The sequence below is a fragment of the Notolabrus celidotus genome, chromosome 1 (assembly GCF_009762535.1).
Source record: "Notolabrus celidotus isolate fNotCel1 chromosome 1, fNotCel1.pri, whole genome shotgun sequence".
Lineage (NCBI taxonomy): Eukaryota > Metazoa > Chordata > Actinopteri > Labriformes > Labridae > Notolabrus > Notolabrus celidotus.
In genome coordinates this window covers 23,499,047-23,520,595 of record NC_048272.1, presented here as the reverse complement: position 1 = coordinate 23,520,595, position 21,549 = coordinate 23,499,047, and the positions used below count along the sequence as shown (strand labels likewise).

At 43.8% G+C, this 21,549-nt stretch overlaps 1 protein-coding gene and 1 long non-coding RNA gene across 2 annotated transcripts in view; one reads left to right on the top strand and one right to left on the bottom strand.

Moving 5' to 3' along the window:
• plxna1b (plexin A1b) overlaps positions 1 to 21,549 on the bottom strand; it is a 213,408-nt gene that overhangs the window by 164,402 nt on the left and 27,457 nt on the right. Inside the window, 2 exon segments of the mRNA XM_034684651.1 lie at positions 7,077 to 7,727; positions 7,730 to 8,517. Coding sequence (XP_034540542.1) covers positions 7,077 to 7,727; positions 7,730 to 8,257 — 1,179 coding nt within the window. The 5' untranslated portion in view covers positions 8,258 to 8,517.
• Positions 7,175 to 16,874, top strand: LOC117813548. The gene is made up of 3 exons (XR_004631427.1): positions 7,175 to 7,462; positions 8,466 to 8,541; positions 16,470 to 16,874. It is a non-coding gene; the product is annotated as an uncharacterized LOC117813548 (long non-coding RNA).

Genomic DNA, 21,549 nt, shown 5'->3' with positions numbered 1-21,549 from the left:
AAAAGCTGTGCTGTTCAAAAGACTAGTGTGCTAAGAGCACAATGATTTCCAGGGAAAATTAATCAGGTTCACAATATAGGCCATGATGATCAAGAGTGAAATTGACTCAATTATCCCAAAAAGCAACCCTGGAAACAGTCACAAAAAAATTCTACAAAAGACTTTTGTGTAGGGAGCCCTTCAAGAAAACTCCAACAGCACAACTGCGAATGTGTTGAATACTACAACTTCACTATGCCTTTACAGGACTACATAAGTATGTCTTAATAACCTTAAGGTTTCTGATTAAATGTTTTGCTTTCTTTGGATGAAAATACCTGCTGGTCAACTTAATTTGTAGTTAGAAATATTCTGCAAGTAACCCCTAAGCTAAGTACGCTCACACAACAAAGGAGTGCAGTGTTGTTCCTGAGTCCTCATTATTATAGCACCTTCCTCCTAGAAATACGCACCCCATCGGGTGAACACACACACACACACACACACACACACACACACACACACACACACACACACACACACACACACACACACACACACACACACACACACACACACACACACACAAAGTGTTGACATGACAGAGAGGCGAGCTGCAGAAGGGGACAGTGTGGTGGCCAGGTGACGGACACGATATTATTTGAGGCACAGCCAGCATTCAATCACCCTCTCCTCTCCTCCCTCTATCGCTCTCCTCTCTCGCTGTCATCCGCCCTTTTCTCCCGCTGTTCTTGGCAGTGGCGGCGAAAAGATTTCTGGGGCTATCACTCTTCCTCTCGCCTCCCTCTTCTCTGTGTCGGTGAATCACTGCTGTCCTCCGAGTACGCCCTGGCTGTAAAAGGACTGCTGCTCTCTCTCCTTTTCGTTCTCTCCCATCCTTCCTTGCATGCTGTTTTTTCTCTTCCTCTGTTTATTCCTCACTCTCTTATTGATATCACCACTTCTGTGCTTAAGGTTATGAATCAGATACGAACACACTCTGGAATCTGACTGCAGCAGACTTTGTTTAGAAAATCGTCAAGAAAAACTGCAGTGAATCCGTGATAAACATGATCAAAGATGTTTTGACATTTGATTTTAATCCTTTGTGATGGTCAGTGTTTCCATTCTGAGTAAAATTTGAACTGTCATCACTCAAAATATAATTTGTCTCTGACGTCAATTCAAAACAAAGCTAGCCTGCGTGACTGCAGCACAAAACATGGCTCCACATCAAACTCTGCATGAATGATGTTGTTTGACATTTTCATGGTGCTACAGCAGAAGAAGATATCTGCATACCTCATCCATTCTGCAGCTGGCTGACTCCGTTTCTTAACTCAGAGCAGCATCAGTTAGCATACATACATGTGCATTCTTACAGTGCAGTCATTTCTTCATCAAAGAGTGCAGGGAGGTGAAAATGCCTGATCAAAATAATTAAGCTTGATTATGAATAAACAGCAATTTTTACAGACGGTGCTGCAGATCTAGTTAAACAACACTGCTGCTTTTCCTCTCTTTCTCAATCCCTTCCCTTCCTTGGCTCCCTTTTTATCCTCACACTCACTTCATCTCCCTCATCTCCTCAACACAATCCTTCACATTCCCTTACTCTCTCCTGTATGTTTCTTTGGCGTCTGACCCTTCCTTTCTCTTCAGCTCCCCGGTGTTCTCTCTTTTTTCCACTCGCCCACGCCCGGCAACTCTTTCTTACTTTCTTTCTATTCCCTCTCTATAGTACTGGCTGCCCCTTGTTCCCACCACTCCATTCTCAGTACATTCTCCTTATCACAACTGTGTTTTTTTATTCATCTCCATCTCACAACCCCTTAACTTAGCTCTCTCTCTCTCTCTCTCTCTCTCTCTCTCTCTCTCTCTCTCTCTCTCTCTCTCTCTCTCTCTCTCTCTCTCTCTCTCTCTCTCTCTCTCTCTCTCTCTCTCTCTCTCTCTCTCTCTCTCTCTCTCTCTCTCTCTCTCTCTCTCTCTCTCTCTCTCTCTCTCTCTCACTCTGTGTGGAAATGTTTCGTATTGATCCACTCTCAAACCGGGGAGAAGGTCAGGGGTTCACTAATAAAGCTCAGGGACACAACAGAGACACACAAACGATCATATGGGCACACACACATGGCAGACAAATATAGCCAGGTAACAGAGCTAGGTAATGATCTGTGTGTTTACTCGTGTTTGCTTTGTCCAAATAACACATATTTTTTTATCAGAATCTCGTCCAATGTGCCCAAACATTTATGTTTGCAGAAAAACAGCCACCATCGCCCTGTGCCCATAAACAAGTCATCCTAATGATGGCCAAAGGCTAAGAAATCACAATCCAGCACTAACATGAACTCCACACAGGGAGCTGAGAGCCCAGCCATCCTTCAATGCCGGGTGGCTAACAGCTGTCCAGGCCTCCCTCACCTCCACCCCCTCCTTGCCCTCTCCTCTGCTATGTGGCAGGGTCAACCTAAACGTAGTAACCCTCCACCTCCACAACGTTACACAGCCTTTCCCACACTGCTCAGTCACATGAGGAAGGTTGGAATGGCTGAGAAAGTCTGGGTGGGGTTCAGTGCCAAACACCAGTAGCTTCAAACACTGGAGAGCTGTGGGAGTAGGAGATTTCCCAGTTTAAATATCTGGCTTAGTGGGAGGGATGGGAATGTGAAAATGGCTCCAAGTTCTGCTTGTGAGTTGTCACCTGAATGGAAGTCCAACTGTTGCCAGCAGAAGAGCCAGAGGAGAATGAAAGATTCTTTCAATCTCAGATTTGACTCATACAGGAAACCAAAAATGAAATGTTTGAATCAAATCAAGTTGACGTGGTTATGTAAGAAGAGCTGTGTGCATGTCAGCACATGGATAAATCCTTTATACCAACAACGTTTGTGCCAAAAGTTTATTATTGGCAATTTGGGATGCATTTAAATGTAATCTACAATATGAGTTTGAGAGTTTGCAATAAAGTTTCTCATTTACAAAATGTTATTGTCAGGAAATACGCTTCTCAGGCAGAAAAATCTCTGCTTTATAATTTACATTGTTTGTGTTATTACAGCACTGCTGCATCAGAGAGGTAGCTCTACCCAGTACCAAAGTACTGTATGATAAAGTATTGCTGTATTTATCCTAATGCTGTGGGGTTATTCACCTCAAGTAAAATAAAGGAGTAATGCTGCACACGTGATTGAAAACCACAAAGAAAACACACATTACAAACAAGACGTGAAATTTAAAATGGGCTAGAGTCGTTGTGAAATGTCCTAACAACAACCCTAACCCTTGCTTTGAGTAAGTTACATTACAATGTGGGTCCTGATTAAGTTCATTTAAAGCCTAAGTTTTTTTTTAGAGCTTGCAGTTAATGATTGCACATCACACTGTTTGGCATGTAGTAACCCAGGCTACATATTGGTGCTATTTGTCCATCTGATTCAGCCATGTCTGTGTCTCTTTGCTTTTGTTGTGTTAAGTTATGTTGCATAGCACCAGCTCCCACACTGAAAAATGATATGAGGCATTCATCTGAGGTCAGATTTGAGGTCCTCCGGATCACTGAGTGAGGTTAAGGTCGGTGGTGGGCAGCTGACATCAGGTCACTGCTTAGGGGCAACGTGGCAGACGTCATTAACCTGACGACGACCCCTCCAGCCTAGCTGCTGTCATGGGGTCAGCCAATGAGCTTATCTCTGAGGCTATTACATCATCGTTGATGACAGCTTATGGGTTCCTGCTTTTAACAAGACTCTTCAGAGGTTACAGATAGAAGTTTCCATTAGGGATGTACACAGTTAATCGATTATCGATCAATTGATTGTTAAGAAATTACTCGAAACACGTATTTTTGTTTTCAATTTTCCGTCACGTGGAACAAACAACATGTGGTCTCATATTACACTCAGCTATCAGGGAGGTGTTTTAAGTTTTAAGCATGTTTTGATGTGAATCAGTTAAAGGTGTTGTGCAGAACGGAGACGCTCAGCTGGCGGCTGGGGCTGTGCGTTAGTTCTTCATTTGCGCTTTTTAAAGAGGATCAATACGCAACTGCTGCCAACAACGACACGGACACCAAGGTTGGCAACTTTAAACAGGAAATTTCCCACCTTTGGATGCAAAGACAACAGACTGGTGGGAATTGCTAGTACGCTATGTTTGCAGACCAGCAACATCAGAGCCGTCTGGGCTTTTCTGCAGCTGGACTGATTATGACCCGGTTGCGCTCCCAGCTGACACCTGACCGAATACACATGATCATTCCTCTCAATAAGAACGAGTAGACAGAAAACTGGACACTGTGAGTCTGAAGTACTTTTCTGTTAGTATTATGAGCCTTCACTTTATAAGACTATGACTGGAGAATATTTTTATGAGCCTGATCAATGATATTCAGTGTTAAACATGTACCCGTATTCAATCCCGTCAGTTACATGCATTTTGTTGCTATAGAAAATATAATTTAGGGGGAAAAAACAGATTTGGCCTTGTTTTTGACATAAGAATAATAATGTTGTTTTTTATTGATTAATCGATAATTGATCATTAACATTTCCAAAAATCGATCAGGCAAAAAACTTAAAATGTACATCCCTAGTTTCCTTGCATTTCTCTACAAACCACGATTACATGCAACATAAAGCCATGTTGTGTGTAAGATGAAGAGTAGGGTCTTAGTTTGTACATTCTTGCTCACTAGTATGACTTGGAAAAATTCAATGGAAGTAATCCTTACTGTTTTATGTTACATCTGTGCTTTTCCTGCTTCAGCAAGCTACAATAAATCTACAGGCTGCATTGCCAAGGCTCTATGGAGGTGAAATGCAAGCCAGGATGTCTACTTTGAGTTTTATCAAAAGCAAACACGCCGCAGAGCACTTTATACACCTTTGAAGTCGGATAGTCTATCCATTGAGAGTTATCATGACAGCAATATTTTTCTCCTCTGGCTAAATACTGATGAGGTAAGCAGTGTATCAGCACAATGCAGTTATCTATCTGCCATGTGCACTCGTACATACAGTATTTGACCAGTCAGATCAGGGAGGTACAGAGGGATGCTTCTCTACATTGCATGAAAGGCAGATTTAAATTCTTAGGTTTCGTATCACGAAACTCTGCACCCAGAGTTCCTGCTGCACCAGTGCAAAGGTCTAATTGAAATAAATGAGATAGCCAGTTTTTTCCCCCCTCAGAGCTATTGTCAGTGAGATGGGTGCTAAAAAAGAAAAGCAACGTAAGAATAAAGACAACCACTGAACAGGAAAGATAGTACAACATCTATAGAAGGTGGTGAAAGAGAGGAAGACAAGGAGGTGAAAGAGGACAGGGTTGGGTCTTTCACATTACTTACACTACCACACATAACACACCTGTGCACTCAAACTAATAAAGCCACACAGAAAAAAGGGCTTTTCATACCAAGTATACCACTGGATTTTATGCAACAAGGGGTGAATGGTTTGTGCGTGTATGTAAAGCGAAGACACCTGCTGTTAAAAATGGTGTGCACTGACATTTGAGAAAAGGCTTTAAAAAAGCTCCTTTAATTAAGCCATCTTAAGAAAGAGCAAGATGGAGGGGAAGGATGGGTGAATTTAAAGAGCACACAGGAAGGAAGATGAGGTCGCTGAGACAGGTGGTCACTTAATGGTGAGGCTCACTAAACACTAAGAGAAGGAACTGAAATATAAGAGGATTCAGGTGGATGTTGCCTGAAGAAAGAGGGGTTGCAAGGAGGAACAGAAGAGAACGAGGGATGAAGGTCAGAGAGAAATAAAGGATGAGAGCAGGTATACTGGTTCACAATTTAAAAAGGCAAACTGTGTACTGCCTTAAGGTCTCTGGTGTGAGTGCTTTCATGTGTGTCTGTTTGAGCAGCGTCCTCTGTAAATGCATGCAGGGCCATGCACCGTGGATCACTTAGTAAAAACCAAGACTAGCTCATGCTATCCCCCAGGATCTCACACTGCAGTGCATTGAACTATACTGGGTATATGTGTGTGTGTGCACGAATGCTGCTCCTGAGTGACATTTCACAAATCCAGGGGACTGGGCTAATGATGTCCCCTGTCTGACTAACTCAAAGCACTAAGAGGGTTGTAGGGGGAAGGGAGAATCAGCAGAAATAAAGTGATTTAGATGGCAACAAGAGAGAGAAATAAAAGGTTTTCACACTTCATATTGTTCAGCGCTGTTGGTATGTTGGAGTGGTCCTTGTGATTTAATGCAGCACGGATGGTATTTAATTAGCAAGTGGGAAAAAATGGTTTTGAGGGGAGAAATACAGGAAGTAGAGTAGCGACGAATTCATCAGCACCAAGATTCAACGGCAACATTTGACTGATTTCCCTTTGTTTTAATCAAGCGACAACCTCCGGTCTCAAACTATGAAGCCCATGAGGAAGTGTTATAAACTGCAATTAATTGAGAATCAGCTTGAGGCTGGCTGCAGAAACACCAGAACTGGTGTTTCTGGGAGACCCCAATTAAAGAAAGACGATCTTTGCAGCATTAAAAAACATGTTTACAGCCTGGTTAAAAAAAAAGGCTTGGCTCTACGTAACTAATTTCTCTATCGGCACACAATGTACAGGGGTTGGATTTTTTTTTCTAACGTGACGGTTAAGATTACAGGTTTTTGCCCAAATAAGGACATGACTGACATGGATCCCAGACAGGAACATATAGCTGTTGGCTAGGAGGCTCAAACTCCGCCTCTTTACCTCACACTATGCCTGGTTGAGTACCGCATTTACAATATGGCTGCCACCATCGATTGGCTGCAAAACAGCGCTCAGGAACAGATGGGTGACGTCACGGATAATACGTCCGTTATTTATACAGTCTATGGTTTTAATACTTGTGTATGTTAAGTAAGAATATCTAAGCATCAAGCCATGCGCAATGATGTCAATGTCTTGTATTTGACAGGGTTCATGAAGGCTAATGCTAATGGTGTCTGAATCAATGTCACAATTATCACAGCACTATATGTGTCCATTCACTGATTAGTAGACAGATTCTTTTAGAGAGAAAAGCAGGCAAGAAACCGAGTACTCAACGTGAAACTCTACAAGCACAAAGAGTACATTGGGGCTTACCGAGTTGATGCAGGCAAGCTCCTTGTTAAGCAGCCAGGGTAAGGAGAGTTTCCCATCTCCTTTGTAGCAGGACTGAATTCTTTCTTTGATCTTCTCTTTTATCTTCCTCAGGGTGAACAGGCACAGCGCTGATTCTTTGGGTGGTTTGGCCCGATTCTTCTGACCCTGAGAGAAGATTGTGAAGAGGATGTCTTCATTCTCAGAGATCCCCAGAGAGTTGGCCAGCTGCCGGCCTGGCCGAGCCAAGAACGCATCCTGCACTAGGCGGTACTCTACCCCGTCTTTGGTGCAGCCGATGGGGAACTCGACGTAAGAGTAAAACTTAGGGTCGTCAACACAGAGGCGGACAATCTTAGAAGTGAAGAACTGCTCTCCGCTGGCGTCAGGTGAGGTCAACTGTGTATCCAGCTGCATTGTTAGATAATATACAAACTGCTCACTGCTGAAGCTGTAAACGTAATAGATGTCAAAAGCGGGGAACTTAGACAACGTGTCTGATGGGATTTTCAGCTGAGAGGAGACAAACTCATCCTGGTAGACAAAGCTAAACATGTCAGCGTTTTCCTCATTCTCCATCAGCTTACGGCTGGATAAGGTGGGGAAGTATTCAGATTTTCCATCAATTGGTGTTCCAATAAAAGCTTGCTTGTTGGACTGTGGGGGGAGCTTATGATAACACCTGACATGGTCCCTGACTCTGCCACACTGGAGAGGTAGTGTTCCTTGCGGTGGTGTGGCTCACCAAGCTTGAAAAGGTCATCCAGACGCAGGAACTGGCAGATCCCTTGTGAAGTGCTGCCACATGCAATGAGGCGGTTCTGTGCATAGTCTATGAGAAGAAGCTTGTTCACATTGGGGGTCTGGGCCAGGTCATGAGGGCACGACTGGACACTTGGTGGAGGGTAACACTTCTCATTGTCCACCACTGGGCCAGTCATGTGGCTGCGTAGTTTGGTCAGGTTGCTAGACAGCTTAAAAATCCAGTTGACAGCTCCCACATAGACTTCTCCAGTTTTGTTGTGGATGGCCAGATGTGTAAGCCCCCACTCATTAGGGGCAAATCTTTTGAAGGGTGGGGGTTGGCCTCCAGAGAAGTTAAGGCTCATGACAAGCAAAAGCCCCAAGAGGAGACAGAAGTTCCCCTGGCCAGAGGAAGCCGCTGGCCGAGCTAGGGGACACATTTCTGGGCTGTCAGGAGGAAAGGCCTAGGGAGTGGGGAAAGGAAAAAGAGAGGAGGAGGAGGACAAGGAGCACAAGCTCTGGTACCAAGTCCACAGTCAGGATTTTCTTCTCTTTTTCTTCTTTTAAGGAATAAAGAACAGACTGAGGGAAAAGGGGGATGATGGGAGGGAAAACAATACTCCTATTGATCCGCTGTCCCTCTTTCAGTGTTGCACGCCTTCATCAGGAATATCATCTGTAGAGACACGAGGTGGGAGCCCTGGAAAGAGAAAAAAAAAACATGGTAAGTGTCCAAGAAATATCTTCTATTGATTATACATCAAGCAGGCGGAGAAGCTTATAAGGCTCAGCCACTGCACAGCCAAAACTGGAGGAAAAAAAGCAAGCTGACATTTGCCCTAGTGATAAATAAATTATATCAAATCAAGTCTGGAAGGCAAATGTGTGTCGGCATTTAATTATGAGTGAAGATAGCAGGGGAGGCATGGGCCGATTATTAAAGGCTCTCGACGCATAATGCAAGTGTTGCTGGAATGAGTTATGGACTCACAACATTGCACTCTTTAATATTTCATAACTTTCAACTTTACCATGGTGGCTTTGGAGGAGGCGTTGGGTATGAAAAATTGCCAGTGGGCACTGTTACACTGACAGCAAGCAATTTATAGCCAGGTCTGCTTGAAGGCTTTCCTGTCGTGAGTTTCAACAGCATCAACACGCTATCAAGTGAGCCCTTATTGTAATTATGCCTGCAGTTCTGGCAAGTGTATTCAGGCATCAGGCTCTTGTGCTAGCACAGCGGGTCAACCAACAAACTGGCTTTTCCCTTTGGGAGCTATGATTACCATATACATAATTTACACATCAGGACCAATATAACTTCAGCAGTGAAAAAAAGAAGGAACTTTGACTGCTGCATATACGGAACATTTCTTGTTGACCAACCACTGATGTTTTTATTAAGCGTCCTTGTCTCAGACAACATTCTTATACAGCCAATCAGCGCTCTATTATTCAACTACCTTTGTGAGCTTAATGAGGGTCCCGGTGTATGATGTGGCTAAAAAACTAGAAATCACCCTGCACTCACATTGGCATACCAGATATATTTCAGTCAGGAACACTCTCATCATAGATTTAACCATTTATTGCCAAATGGAAATACAGTTATGCTTGGCACTATAAGCTCTGCCTGCTTAGGTGTTCCAGGGAGTGCATTGCAAAATCCCCACAAGGGTAAAACAGACATTTAGACTGAACAGGTGTAGGCTGGGGTGGAGGAGGCAAAGTTTAACCAACAGAAGCAGAGTGTGGGCAGCAAAGGTGTTGCGGGGGTACGCCAGAGGGAAGACGTTTTTAAATAGACTGCCTTATTGTTAGAGTGAGCTGTGATTGGTTGTGTGGATAGGAAACAATGATTCAAACTGCAGCCTGACAGCTGACCAGCTGAGGCATATGACTTCAGTGTCCTACAGGAACGCGAAGCTTCATTACATTCGACTGTGCGTGTCTGAAATTATGTTTCCATGATACCATTTATCTCAGTCTTCCCAAGCGGCAACCTCCGGTCTCAAACTATGAAGCCCATACAGAAGTGTTATAAACTGCCATTCATCGAGAATCCGCTTGAGGCTGGCTGCAGAAACACCACATAGACACCAATTCAAAAAAGACGATCTTTGCAGCATTAATAAACATGTTTACAGCCTGGTTCAAAAAACGACATGGCTCTATGTAGCTAATTTCTCTATCAGCACACACTGTACGGGTTTTTTTTTTCTAACGTGACGGTTCAGAAGATTTTAAGATTACGAGTTTTTGCCCAAATAAGGTCATGACTGACTTGACTCCCGGATGGGAACATATAGATGTTGGCTAGGGGGCTCAAACTCCGCCTCTTTACGTCACACTATGCCTGGTTGAGTTCCACATTTCCAATATGGCTGCCGCCGTCGATTGGCTGCAAAACAGTGCTCAGAAACAGATGGGTGACATCACGGATACCACGTCCATTATTTATACAGTATGAGTCTTCCTCATAAGACACTGTGGAAGAAGGCTGCCTGTTGCCTGTCACTTTAAGAGGGTGTAGAGCGATCAGCCAATTGGTGGCTGGTAGAGGGAGCTGCACAGACATATCACTCACACCAGCCTGCCTGCTGCATGGATGACAGAGTTTATTCAGTAGATCTCATTTAATACGTTTTGATAGTTTAGAGTGTTCCTTATTTCAGATTTGTGCATCCATTGAAAGTAAGTCATTTTAATTGCCCTAATTTTCTGAAGTTGTAGTATTGTCTTTGTACATTTCTGTTTCATGCTTGTATAGTTATGTTAGTACAGAGTAAGATTTTACAGTTATTTAAAGATAGGATAGTAAGTTTAACATGTATTGTTTGTGTTTCCAGAAACCACACTCAAGATTCAATGATGATTAAAGGAAACTTTTACTAAAGCTAGGTCTGGTCTTTGGATTTACCTCTGAGAGAGCGAAGCCAGAGTTCTTACCAGACTCTCCACAGTGGTTCCACTTATCCTACCGCCCTACACTAGTTGCACTATTTTTCAAACACCATCACACTGTATAGTGTTTTCTGTGTGACACATTCTCAAATCTTAAGATGAAATCTTCAAATCTAGAGATGGAAAGTAGCCCAGGACTGCCAGAATTTCATTGCATATGTTCTCTCATATCAGCTAGTAAACGGAGAGCAGATGCTTAGTAAATACACATTTACTTAAATCTACTTCATTATGAGTTTCTCACAAATATTGAACAATATATCCCACAGCACATATAGGTACCACACCCCACATCTGGTACCCATGGTGGCCTTGGATGCAGACAGCAGAGGCAGTACATATTAAAGGACAGGATGGAGGTGATTTATAGGATGGAGATTTTACAGGTTAAGGACAAGAAGGAGGAGTGTGTGCTCCTCTGAGCGTCCTGCAACAACAACACAATGGCGATGAGGAGCAGGGTTTGCAGGGCGCAGGCTGTTACTTGACAAGCCAATCATGTTCCTGCACAACTGGAACATTAGCGCTCCTGTAAATGCTGATTATGCAAACAGGACGCAACTCTCCCAGGGACCCCACACTTCAATTTCACCTTGACTATCAAAGTGTCTGCGCGGAGGGTTTTTTATGACCACACTGAATCAGAAAAGATGAGACACTACAGTGAGATGAGGAGGGAAGGAAAGAGGAAAGGGAAATGAGGGAAGAAAGAGCAGGACAGAGAGAGTAGAGGAAAAAGGAATGTTTGTTGTTGTATATTTTTCTTTTCTTATCTGACTTCCTGCCTCCTGCTCCTCATGTGGTCAGCCACTCAGGAACAAGGCTATCTGTCCATCAATCACCAAGCATACACAGGTCAGGGAGTGTGGGCAGATAACAAAGCTCAAAGGGATGAAAGTTAATGTTTTTCAAATCAGGTTTTGTTCTTGTTTTATACAGCTTTCCTCAAGGAAAAGCAGGTATGAGAGGGAGAGAGTGAGGGTGTGCACTCAGAGGAAAAATAAATGCACTTTGCAAGTATTGAAAGAATTAAACACCTCAGTAAGAGGAGTCATTGAATTGCACATCAATTGTAGTCACTGGGGCTGCAAACAGTGCAAGAGAGAAAAGAGAGGGAGAGAGTAGGGGAGAAGAGAAATAGTGGTGGCGATGTTCATGGAATAGCAAACCATAGCTCAGCTGAGACAGTGCTAGCCAGGTTCAGGCAGAGGTGGTGTCATCCAATTTCCACAAATGAAAGGCCCGGCAGAAGACAAATGTGTAGGAGGGAGAAAAAAAAAACTGAGCTAAGAAAGAAGGAGCAGTGCAAGAAAAAGGAAAGTAGGAGACAAAGAAGAGGAGAAATTACTGGGACAGAGAGAGCTAGAAAGAGAAGAGCAGAAGGGCGAGCAGGGAGCAGCAGGAGCCAAACAAAAGGCAGCACTTCTGTTGCATTTTAATCAGAGCTATACCGGCGCTTGAATCAAACACCTGGGGAGCCCGGAGGATTGAAGCAGCTCAGCACGGTAACTGCAGACAGAAGGGCCTGAGCTGCAGCGATCAGATATACCCACGCTCTGCAGTCTGTGAGATTAAAACAACTCGATGCAGATCGCAGCCTCTTCTACATAAGCAGCTGCAATAAAGTGAGGAGACGGCCAAAACAAAAACCTAATTTCTTGCTTAATGGTACAGTTGTGCTGCACAAACAAGAGCAGGTGTCAATGTAAAGTTATGTAAAGTGGCACATAGGGAGGCTGGATGACTCGTTTTCCTTTGTCGGTTCCATGTGAGTGTATAATAAGGTGGAATTAGTGGGAAAATGTGCAGAGAATGTAAAAAAGGACGTCCCAACGGTAATTCCTCTTCATTTAGGCCAGCCACGACTTGATGTAAGAGAGTGTGACTTGCACAAAATCGCACCTGGGGTCCCCGGCTGCTTGTAATGTTGCCTGGTAATAAGACAATTACACCACAAGTAGAAGCTAGTGCAAAGATGGCAGGAAGTAGTCCAGCGCTCTGACATAAGCTTCAGAACTAACAGTGGAAGAAACAGGGTGGATAATAAAATCAAATTTTTCATTAAATAATGTCACGCTCTTTCTACCTTGACTTCTATCTTGTCAGGGCAGAAATGCTCAACTGTTGAGGAGATATTCAATCCCTCAGCTTCCAACGCACATTCCCCCTTTTTTTTTTTCTCAAATTTCTCCATTTTCTCACTCCCTCCTTATCCCTCCGAACCCTCTTCAATTTCAATTTCCTCCCGAGCTAAAGTCAAATGGTGGGAAAAGCACTGGAACAAGGTTGTGAGCCATATCTGGCACCATCAAGGAAAAACATGTCAATCATTCTGGGCTGGAGTGTGTCTGTGGCTTTGGGAATGGGCAGCCGCCATATCAGGGGAGCCGGGGTCGTTATCACATCAGGGAAAGGCATTAGAGAGGACGGGCTGTAAGGGGCCGAGCGGATTGGATTTGATATCGGACCGGCCTATCAATTGACAGGATTGTACTGCGTTTCCATGGATATTGGGAATTGGAATGAGGGACTGAAAAGGAGGGGGAAGACAAAACAGAAGAAAAAGCTTGTAGATTGGAGGTCTTTCAAAGCTTTACTCCGTTTTGTTTATTTGGCTTTGCAATCAAGAGGTGGGGGTGGTGGAGCTGGTGAAGTGGTAAGCTGTTGGTGACTCTCGTGAGCTGAGCTGCTACCACCACCCTCCTCTCTCGCACCCTCTCCTCCAAAAGCAGCTAAACCTGTCCGTTCAGATAATGGTCGCCGCTCAGCCCCAGAGCTGTGCTGATTTATTGCCGGTGGCATATCAATTACAGCACTCGCCACTGCAGGGGGGGAGAGAGAGAGAGAGAGAGAGAGAGAGAGAGAGAGAGAGAGAGAGAGTGGAGAGAAGGTGCTGAGAGAGGGATGATGATGAGGAGGAAGGAAGAAGAGCAGTGCTCAGACAAATTCTCTAGCCTTTGTACTGCATCATGACACGTGGGTGACATCTGGGATAGAGGGATGGGGTGAAAGGGGGAGTTGAGTGTTTGGGAAAGAAGAGGGTAAAGTGAGGGAGGTATATGTGTGTGTATGAAAAGGTGGGAGAGGCTCTGAAAATGTATGCAAATTACTAAGACATACACAAACACACTCCCCTACCTGCAAGTCAGTTATTGTAACCCAAACATAAAGTAATATGGTGGAACACACACTTCGTACGTTTCAATCAGCTGATATCTACTGCATATCCTCTCCTGTGCACGCACACATATTCAAGAAAACACTCCCAATAACACATCATGCTCATGTAAATCAAAACACACATGTACATAAACCTAATGGGTCTCTATCTTAATCTGCCCTGCACCTCTTCACTCAGCAGCCTACACACTCCACAGATTGGAGATGTCCCCGGGGGAGGAAAGGGAGATGGGTGAGGGGTGGGTAAAGGATTGAGCAGCACGCAGAGGAGGCGGCAGGAAGACGTAGGGGGTTGGGGTTTGTGGTGGTAAAGGAGGGAGAATGGTTAGAGAGGAGGGTGAAATAGAAGGAGAGGCAAGGCCTGAAGCCTTAATCCTCTCCCAGGGTCTGCCTAATCTCACCGCCACTATCTGCATATGGGAAGAATGGATTACCATCCCCCCAACACACCGACGGAGAGGCGGATTGACGAAGGGATGGGTGGCAATCCCTGGACAGACAACAAACTCCTAGACAGACACAAACACAAAGGAAAGTCTGCCTGAAGTTCTAACAGGGTGGAGGATGTGGGCTGCTCTCTAAACTATTTCTGCACTTTATACAAACACACTCAGGCCTGTGCTCAGTCACACAAACACACACACACACACACACAAACACATACTGCAGGTAGGCACGCTGCAGACTAGTCATTTACAGTCTGTTTATCCCACCAGTCTGACATATGCACCAATCATAGGCTGTCTCATGGGCTCAGAAGGGCTACAACAAGGGGGGGTCAGACCCCCCACACTAAATCTGTAAAGGTCCTCTTAACGTACCAAAAACTCAAATCTCAACACTTCAACAAAGCAATCACTTTGTCTGCTAAGGATTATGGAGGAATGTCAACATTATTGCAATAACTCGCTGGAACATGATCAAAAAAACAGCAGAGCCCATCTGTTAATGTCCATGGAGAATTGTTCATAAGGTCCTCCTTTTTTAATAACAGCTGAATGACAGCAGGGAACGAGTTAATAAAAGGAATGTGGACAGTATTTCTAAAGGACCCTCTGGAGTAATATAAATAGAAACAGTCCAAAGATCTGATGTTCATTTGCCCTCCCATCATTTCCTTATTATTGAGACAGTAAAAAGGTATTTAGAGATGACAATCCTACGAGTACAAGCTAGCACCCGCAAACTGCCAATAGGAAATGTCTCATCCATACAGCAGGACTGTATAAATAACGGACGTAGTATCCATGACGTCACCCATCTGTTTCTGAAGAGCTGTTTTGAGGCCAATCGCTCGACAGCAGCCATATTGCTGCTGTTGAGCGATTGTGACGTAAAGAGGCGGAGTTTGAGCCTCCAAGCCAACAGCTACAGTGTTCCCGCCTGTCAATCAAGTCAGCTGTGCCTCTCATTGGAAGACTCGTAATCTCAACATCCTCGATATTGCCGCGTTACAAAAAAATTCAACCCCCTTAAGTGTATGCTGATCGAGAAATGATCTATCCAGACTACACTCGTCTTTTGTACCAGACTGTAAACATGTTTATTTCTCCTGTAAAGATCAGCTTTTTTGAATTGGTGTGTATGTGGTTTCCGGTACTTCCGGAGCCAGCCTCAAGCGCATCCTCGATGAACTGCAGTTTTTAACACTTCCGCATTGGACTCATATTTTTAGACGGGAGGTTGCCACTTGAGCAGGCCAGGACAAATTTCAGAGGAGGTAGGACCAATTTCCACAGGTCGGGACAACAAAGCAGTATTGTATATTGTAGTATCTTGTATCATTTCCTTCCTGCCTTGGCTTAGGAAACAAGCTGACTGGCAAGTCTGGAGGTGTATTAAAAGTCCTTATGAGTTCTGTTTAATGTGCCAACGTAAATCAGTTTAGTGAAGGACAAGCGCCAGTGCCCTTTCTCTCATTTTTTTCTGTGGCAGGTGGCCTGCCAAAACAAAAGCACAGAAGGAGCGTGTGTGTGTGTGTGTGTGTGTGTGTGTGTGTGTGTGTGTGTGTGTGTGTGTGTGTGTGTGTGTGTGTGTGTGTCTGTAGGAAGTCATACATTGGAACAAATTGAGCTTCATGTCTTTACAGGACCTTACTGGGCTGACTTTCAAGCCGTCAGCCAGGCCAGAGTGATAAAAACTTGATCCAGACCTGTCTAGCAGCTACCCTTGATGCAATGTAACTAAAAAAGCTTCTGAGTGGAAATGCTGGCCTCAAAAACTTTGTCCTACGTTTGTTCTGTATTAGTTTTCCTGAAGTGTGTTAGCCAAGAATGAACTCTTTACAGCGGTAGCTTTACAAGCTTCTCAGCTCTGCTCTGTGGCATAATGGAATCTGGAAGGTATCTTTAGCCAAAAGGTCATAAAACACATCATAATAAACAACCATTAAAAAAATGAAAAACAGCCTTAAAATGTTACACTTTAGTCTTTTAATGTAAGCCATTCCATCTGTACCAATGTAATGAAGTCACTTATTCCCACTGTCCTCTCTCTTTTGGTTCCCAGGCTTGAAACAAAAGCCGGCACAAGGACGAGTACAAACTGCCAGACAATAAACTCACACATTCAAGGACTGGAGCGGCAATGAGTGCAAGGACAACTGCTTTTCTGACACCCTGTGTGCTGTGTGGATTTCAGTGTGTGTGTGTGTGTGTGTGTGTGTGCGTGCTTGTGCGTGTGGGTGTGTGTTTTAGAGAGAGAGACAGCTGCCACCCTGAGACAGTAGACAGACTGTGGGCACTACATCATACAAATTCTGCCTCACCGACTCCTTCCCTGCGACAATAAACACACTCACACTCTTGAGTTTTCAGAGGTAAATGGGATTATATGCTGACAGACGTTACTTCACAGACACAGCATGTGTAATGTGTGTATGTGTTCCTCTGTGTGGAGGGAGGGGGTCATAAATGTGTGCATATGTGTCCGTGCTCAAAGGCTACAGTGCACAGTTGTCCCTGTTCTTCGCGTGTGTTAGTCTAAAATAAAACAGAGGGACAAGGATGTTGTCAGTGTGTGTGTGTGTGTGTGTGTGTGTGTGTGTGTGTGTGTGTGTGTGTGTGTGTGTGTGTGTGTGTGTTTAAGTGTGTGTGGCCCCACACACAGACACACACACACACACACGCACACACATACACGCACACACACTACAGCAACATTAACACCAGCTCCTGTGGGTCGTCTCTTAATCTGACCGCTGGCATGTTTTAAATCGAAATGCAGCAGGAAAGTTATGTGGACAAACCTCATGTGGAATCCAACACTTCATACCTGTGTATGTAAGGTTATCTATGTGACAGGTGTGTGTGTGTGTGTGTGTGTGTGTGTGTGTGTGTGTGTGTGTGTGTGTGTGTGTGTGCCTCACTTGAAGTGACCTATGCTCCAAAGCTAGTAGCACTGAACAAGCATTCTATATCAAACAAAGACTGAATCAGCCATTGTGTTTGAACACTTTCAAAGCAGCTTGAGTTTGTTGGATAGTGAATTGCACAGTCTCTCAGCAGTTTATGAACAATGTGTCTGATTTGGCTGGTGAACACAGGGTTTGGCTCCCCTGGGAATGCAGCCCCTTGTCATTAAAACAACACAGGAGGAGCAGACAGACTGTTGTAGTTGTCTACATCTCTCTATCCATCCCAATCTTTCCAGATCCTCGTAGAACTTCTTATCTCAGGTTTGCTTACATATTTATGTGAATCTCCTCTGTTGTGTTCTCCACTTTTTTATCAATCATAAGCACAGAAACCTAAACAAAGCACGACCCTCTAAATCGCCATATTTGTGCCGATCACAACAAACTTAGCACGAGCACAGGAACACGATTTTCGCCTCCCTGTTTCTTCTCTCCAGGGTGAAATCCTTGGAAAAACAAAAGGCCTTCATTCCAGCTGCTAAGACATGATGGCAAATGGTAGAAGCAGTAGCAGCAGCAGCAGCCATCACACAAAACCTGCCCACACTCCAAAAGGCAGCGCACAGACACACAAACACACTGATGCATGCAGCGTCAGATTAGTGGTTTACTCTTAATCTCTCGACTGTGTTTGTGGGACTGGGTCTTTCTCTCCATGACAAATCCTGTGTGTGTGTGTGTGTGTGTGTGTGTGTGTGTGTGTGTGTGTGTGTGTGTGTGTGTGTGTGTGTGTGTGTGTGTGTGTGTGTGTGTGTGTGTGTGTGTGTGTGTGTGTAGGTGGAAGAGGTAGGCGAAATGTAGGTCAAGGCCACAATGAGCCTGATATGAAGAGTTATTGTGAAGTAATATCACTCTGAGCCTGTACTTTAGTTGGTAGCATAACAGTAAAGCCAACCAGAGCCAGGTTTAACACTCAGAGGAGATGATGACATGCAATGGAAGGCTCAGAATTTTTACTTTGGCTGCAATACTTGATATTGAAGAGGAAGTAAATTTATATTTCAGAATAAAAGATAAGAAACCCTAGCTTATTTACAGCCCCACACATTTGTCTTCAGAGTATTTTGCATATTTTAGCCCATTACAACTTTCACATGTTTTTCTATACTTTGTCTTCCTGCAATTTCTAATAACACTGACGGCCAAATTCAAATGGATCCGTCTCTGATCTGTCACTGCACCGGAGTTGATAGGTTTCTATTCTATAGTCAATGTGTTAAATCTGGGGTGGGTAGTCACAGAAAACTAGCATGAATTTGAATTTTGCATGTCCTCAGGGCTCCTCAAAAATGATGCCTCCGCACATATACACGAGCGCTGCTGCTTCGCGACCATGACCGTGCCTGATTCAAAACCGGTCTTGCACTACGTCAACTCATGTCTCACTCAGCGGTAAGAAAACACCAAAACATTATCATAGTGAAAGTTAAAAACACAAACAAATCTGAAATGTGCGCGCAGGAGGGGGGCAGAACGGCAGGACAGGATTTCGTAATTTAGCTCCTGATGGCAGGGATTGGTTGGTGTTTTCCCAGGTTTACTCCGGCTGTAGCTTTTTTTTCCCGCTCTTTTTTAAGAACACATTATGTATTGATTGCCATCAGGACATACAGATCATTTTAACCAGTATAACAAAAAGTGTATCTAAATCTGACTACCAACCCCAGCTTTAACTCCCACTGGATCCGCTCCGTTGCGTTCCAGCCGCGTTTGAGATCCGGCACGCCAGAGCCCTGCAGATCAGAGGCGTAAGACTTCTATTTTTGTCAGATGCCGGAGCACGACGCATTAATCCCAACAGAGCAGGTCGAGCGAAACAGGAAGCCAGGCACCAAAACAGAATTAAAACATCTGGTTAATCTTCAGAATAAAACACTGTGTTATCACCAGATTGTATTTCACTTAACTACAACAACAAACTGTGATGATGAGCGGAGCCAGGCCTGGAGCCAACAGGTCAGAGGTTTTTCAGAGGTCGATAAAGACAACATGGATGAGGAGAGAAGTTGGATATTCATCAATGCAATAATTAATACAGGAAAAACATTGGTCACATGACTCAAGCTGTTCGGCGGTCCTGCTCCGTGCTGCGTTCTGAAATGCAACCAGTGGGTGTTGACGGACAGGGGAGACGGACCAGACACGGATCTGGTGGAAGTCCTGTGTGACTATCACAGTATCAACCACTGAAACGTGAATTTATCTGCACTAACTTGTTTTTGTACTACCAGTAGCTTTTGTTGGAAAAAATACAAGCTACTGCGATGTACTGATAACTCTCAATTCCTGTAATTGGACCATTGTTACCTCAACATATCTACCTCCTACCTGTTGTTTAATGATAGGTGGGTCTAATGTACATTCCTTTTGGTCAATGCAAAGGTATTTAAAGAATCTGCTCAGTGTGGGATTAATGGCGCCATGTGTTGTTATTGCTAATCACAAAGCCAGCATGCATATATGTGCAACCCCATGACTTGAGTCAACACTGTGCAATGCCAGTCACAATGAAGGTCAACTACACACAGCCCTGTGGTTTTTTTCCCCAACAGTCATTCACACCACTAATCACGTTGTGGTTTGAGCTCTCTAAGCAGGTTGTACAGGTGTTGATGTCATGAAACCACAGAGGGAGAGAACAGGTGCAGTCTGTGAACTGAGTAAACCTAAATCGCTTCGAACTCTTAATGTTGCACACTGAGGAAGAAAAACTTTTTACAAAAATAAACTTTAAAGTTAACAGAAATAACAGAAACAGGGCTAGTATGAGGACTGTCCATTTAAAAAGCCTGTCCTGAATACACTGTTCTGAACTGATGCAACAAAAACAACGCATTCCTCCATAACACTGCTTATAGTCTCCCCACTGAGTTCACTTTAATGGAATGCAGGCTCCTGGCCGAAACAGCTTATTACAAAACACTGCCTTCCTCGACTGTAACTCCCTCTGCCTGCTTTCTCTTCCTCACACCTTCCTTTTATGAGCCTGATTGACCCCCAACGCCCAGAGTGCCGGACTGGGGTTGTGCTGCACTACTTTCTAAAAACCTGCTAGCATAGAGTGTTGACTGTTGTAAAAACAGGCATGCCTTTATAAAACCTCTCTCTAAGGATCTAAGGACAGTGCTGTTAGCAGTGAAAGTGGGTGGGAGAGGAGTCGCCTCAAGGAGAAAGGTATTAAAAAGAATCACTGTCTCCTTTTGTTTTAATGGGGCAATAAAGGAAGCCTCCCCCTCTTGGACTTTATGATTCCAGAGCGAGCTTATGTGAACCGCCAGCACTGTCAGTACTGGATGAATGGTCAGCTTTCAATCGGACACTATAGCCAAAGATTTGCCATAAAAGGAAGAAGTATCACAAGCTACACAAACGGAAACAAACGGTATTCACTTGGGTATAGTCTTTCCCCCTCTTCCAATAACAGTTAAATGACAAAGACATTTTTACAAAAAAAATACTAGTTTTATTCCAATTCTGAATTTTAGTCTACTATTTAAAATGTAGGCTCTTTTACATTTCTTCTCATCTCGCCAATGGCACTAACATTTTACCATCAACAGGGAAAAGAGATCTGTTCACCAGATCACACAAGAGATGCTGAGTAACAGACACATCTCTAACAAAGTATCCTGTCATTATCTATGTCCAGGCTCATTTTTCCCTGGGTCTGCATAGATCCAAGACCTTCTAGGCAAGGCAAGGCAAGTTTATTTATAAAGCACCATTTATACATAGAGCATTTCAAAGTGCTTTACAGAGTTAAAAACAAAAACCAGAACAGGAACAATCAACAAAAACACACAGCAAACACTTCAAACATTAAAATTTTATATGTGACCAGTTATGTTTGATCTTCTCTCTCTCTCTCTCTCTCTCTCTCTCTCTCTCTCTCTCTCTCTCTCTCTCTCTCTCTCTCTCTCTCTCTCTGTCTCTGTGTACTTATGTAACTTAACGTACATATTAAATAGTGTTGGGTCTTTTTATTTATTTAAATTCGGAGGGATTATTATAAATAATCAGCCCACTACTCTCCTGAAGGGGCGGGGCAATAGCAAAACTGATGTGACAAAAATACAGTAAATGTCTCTCTGTGTGGTATCTCTTTTCTGTACTATGCTTCTTATGCATCAGCTGTTAAATTATAGCAAGAGAATCAGCTAGCATCAAAATCAG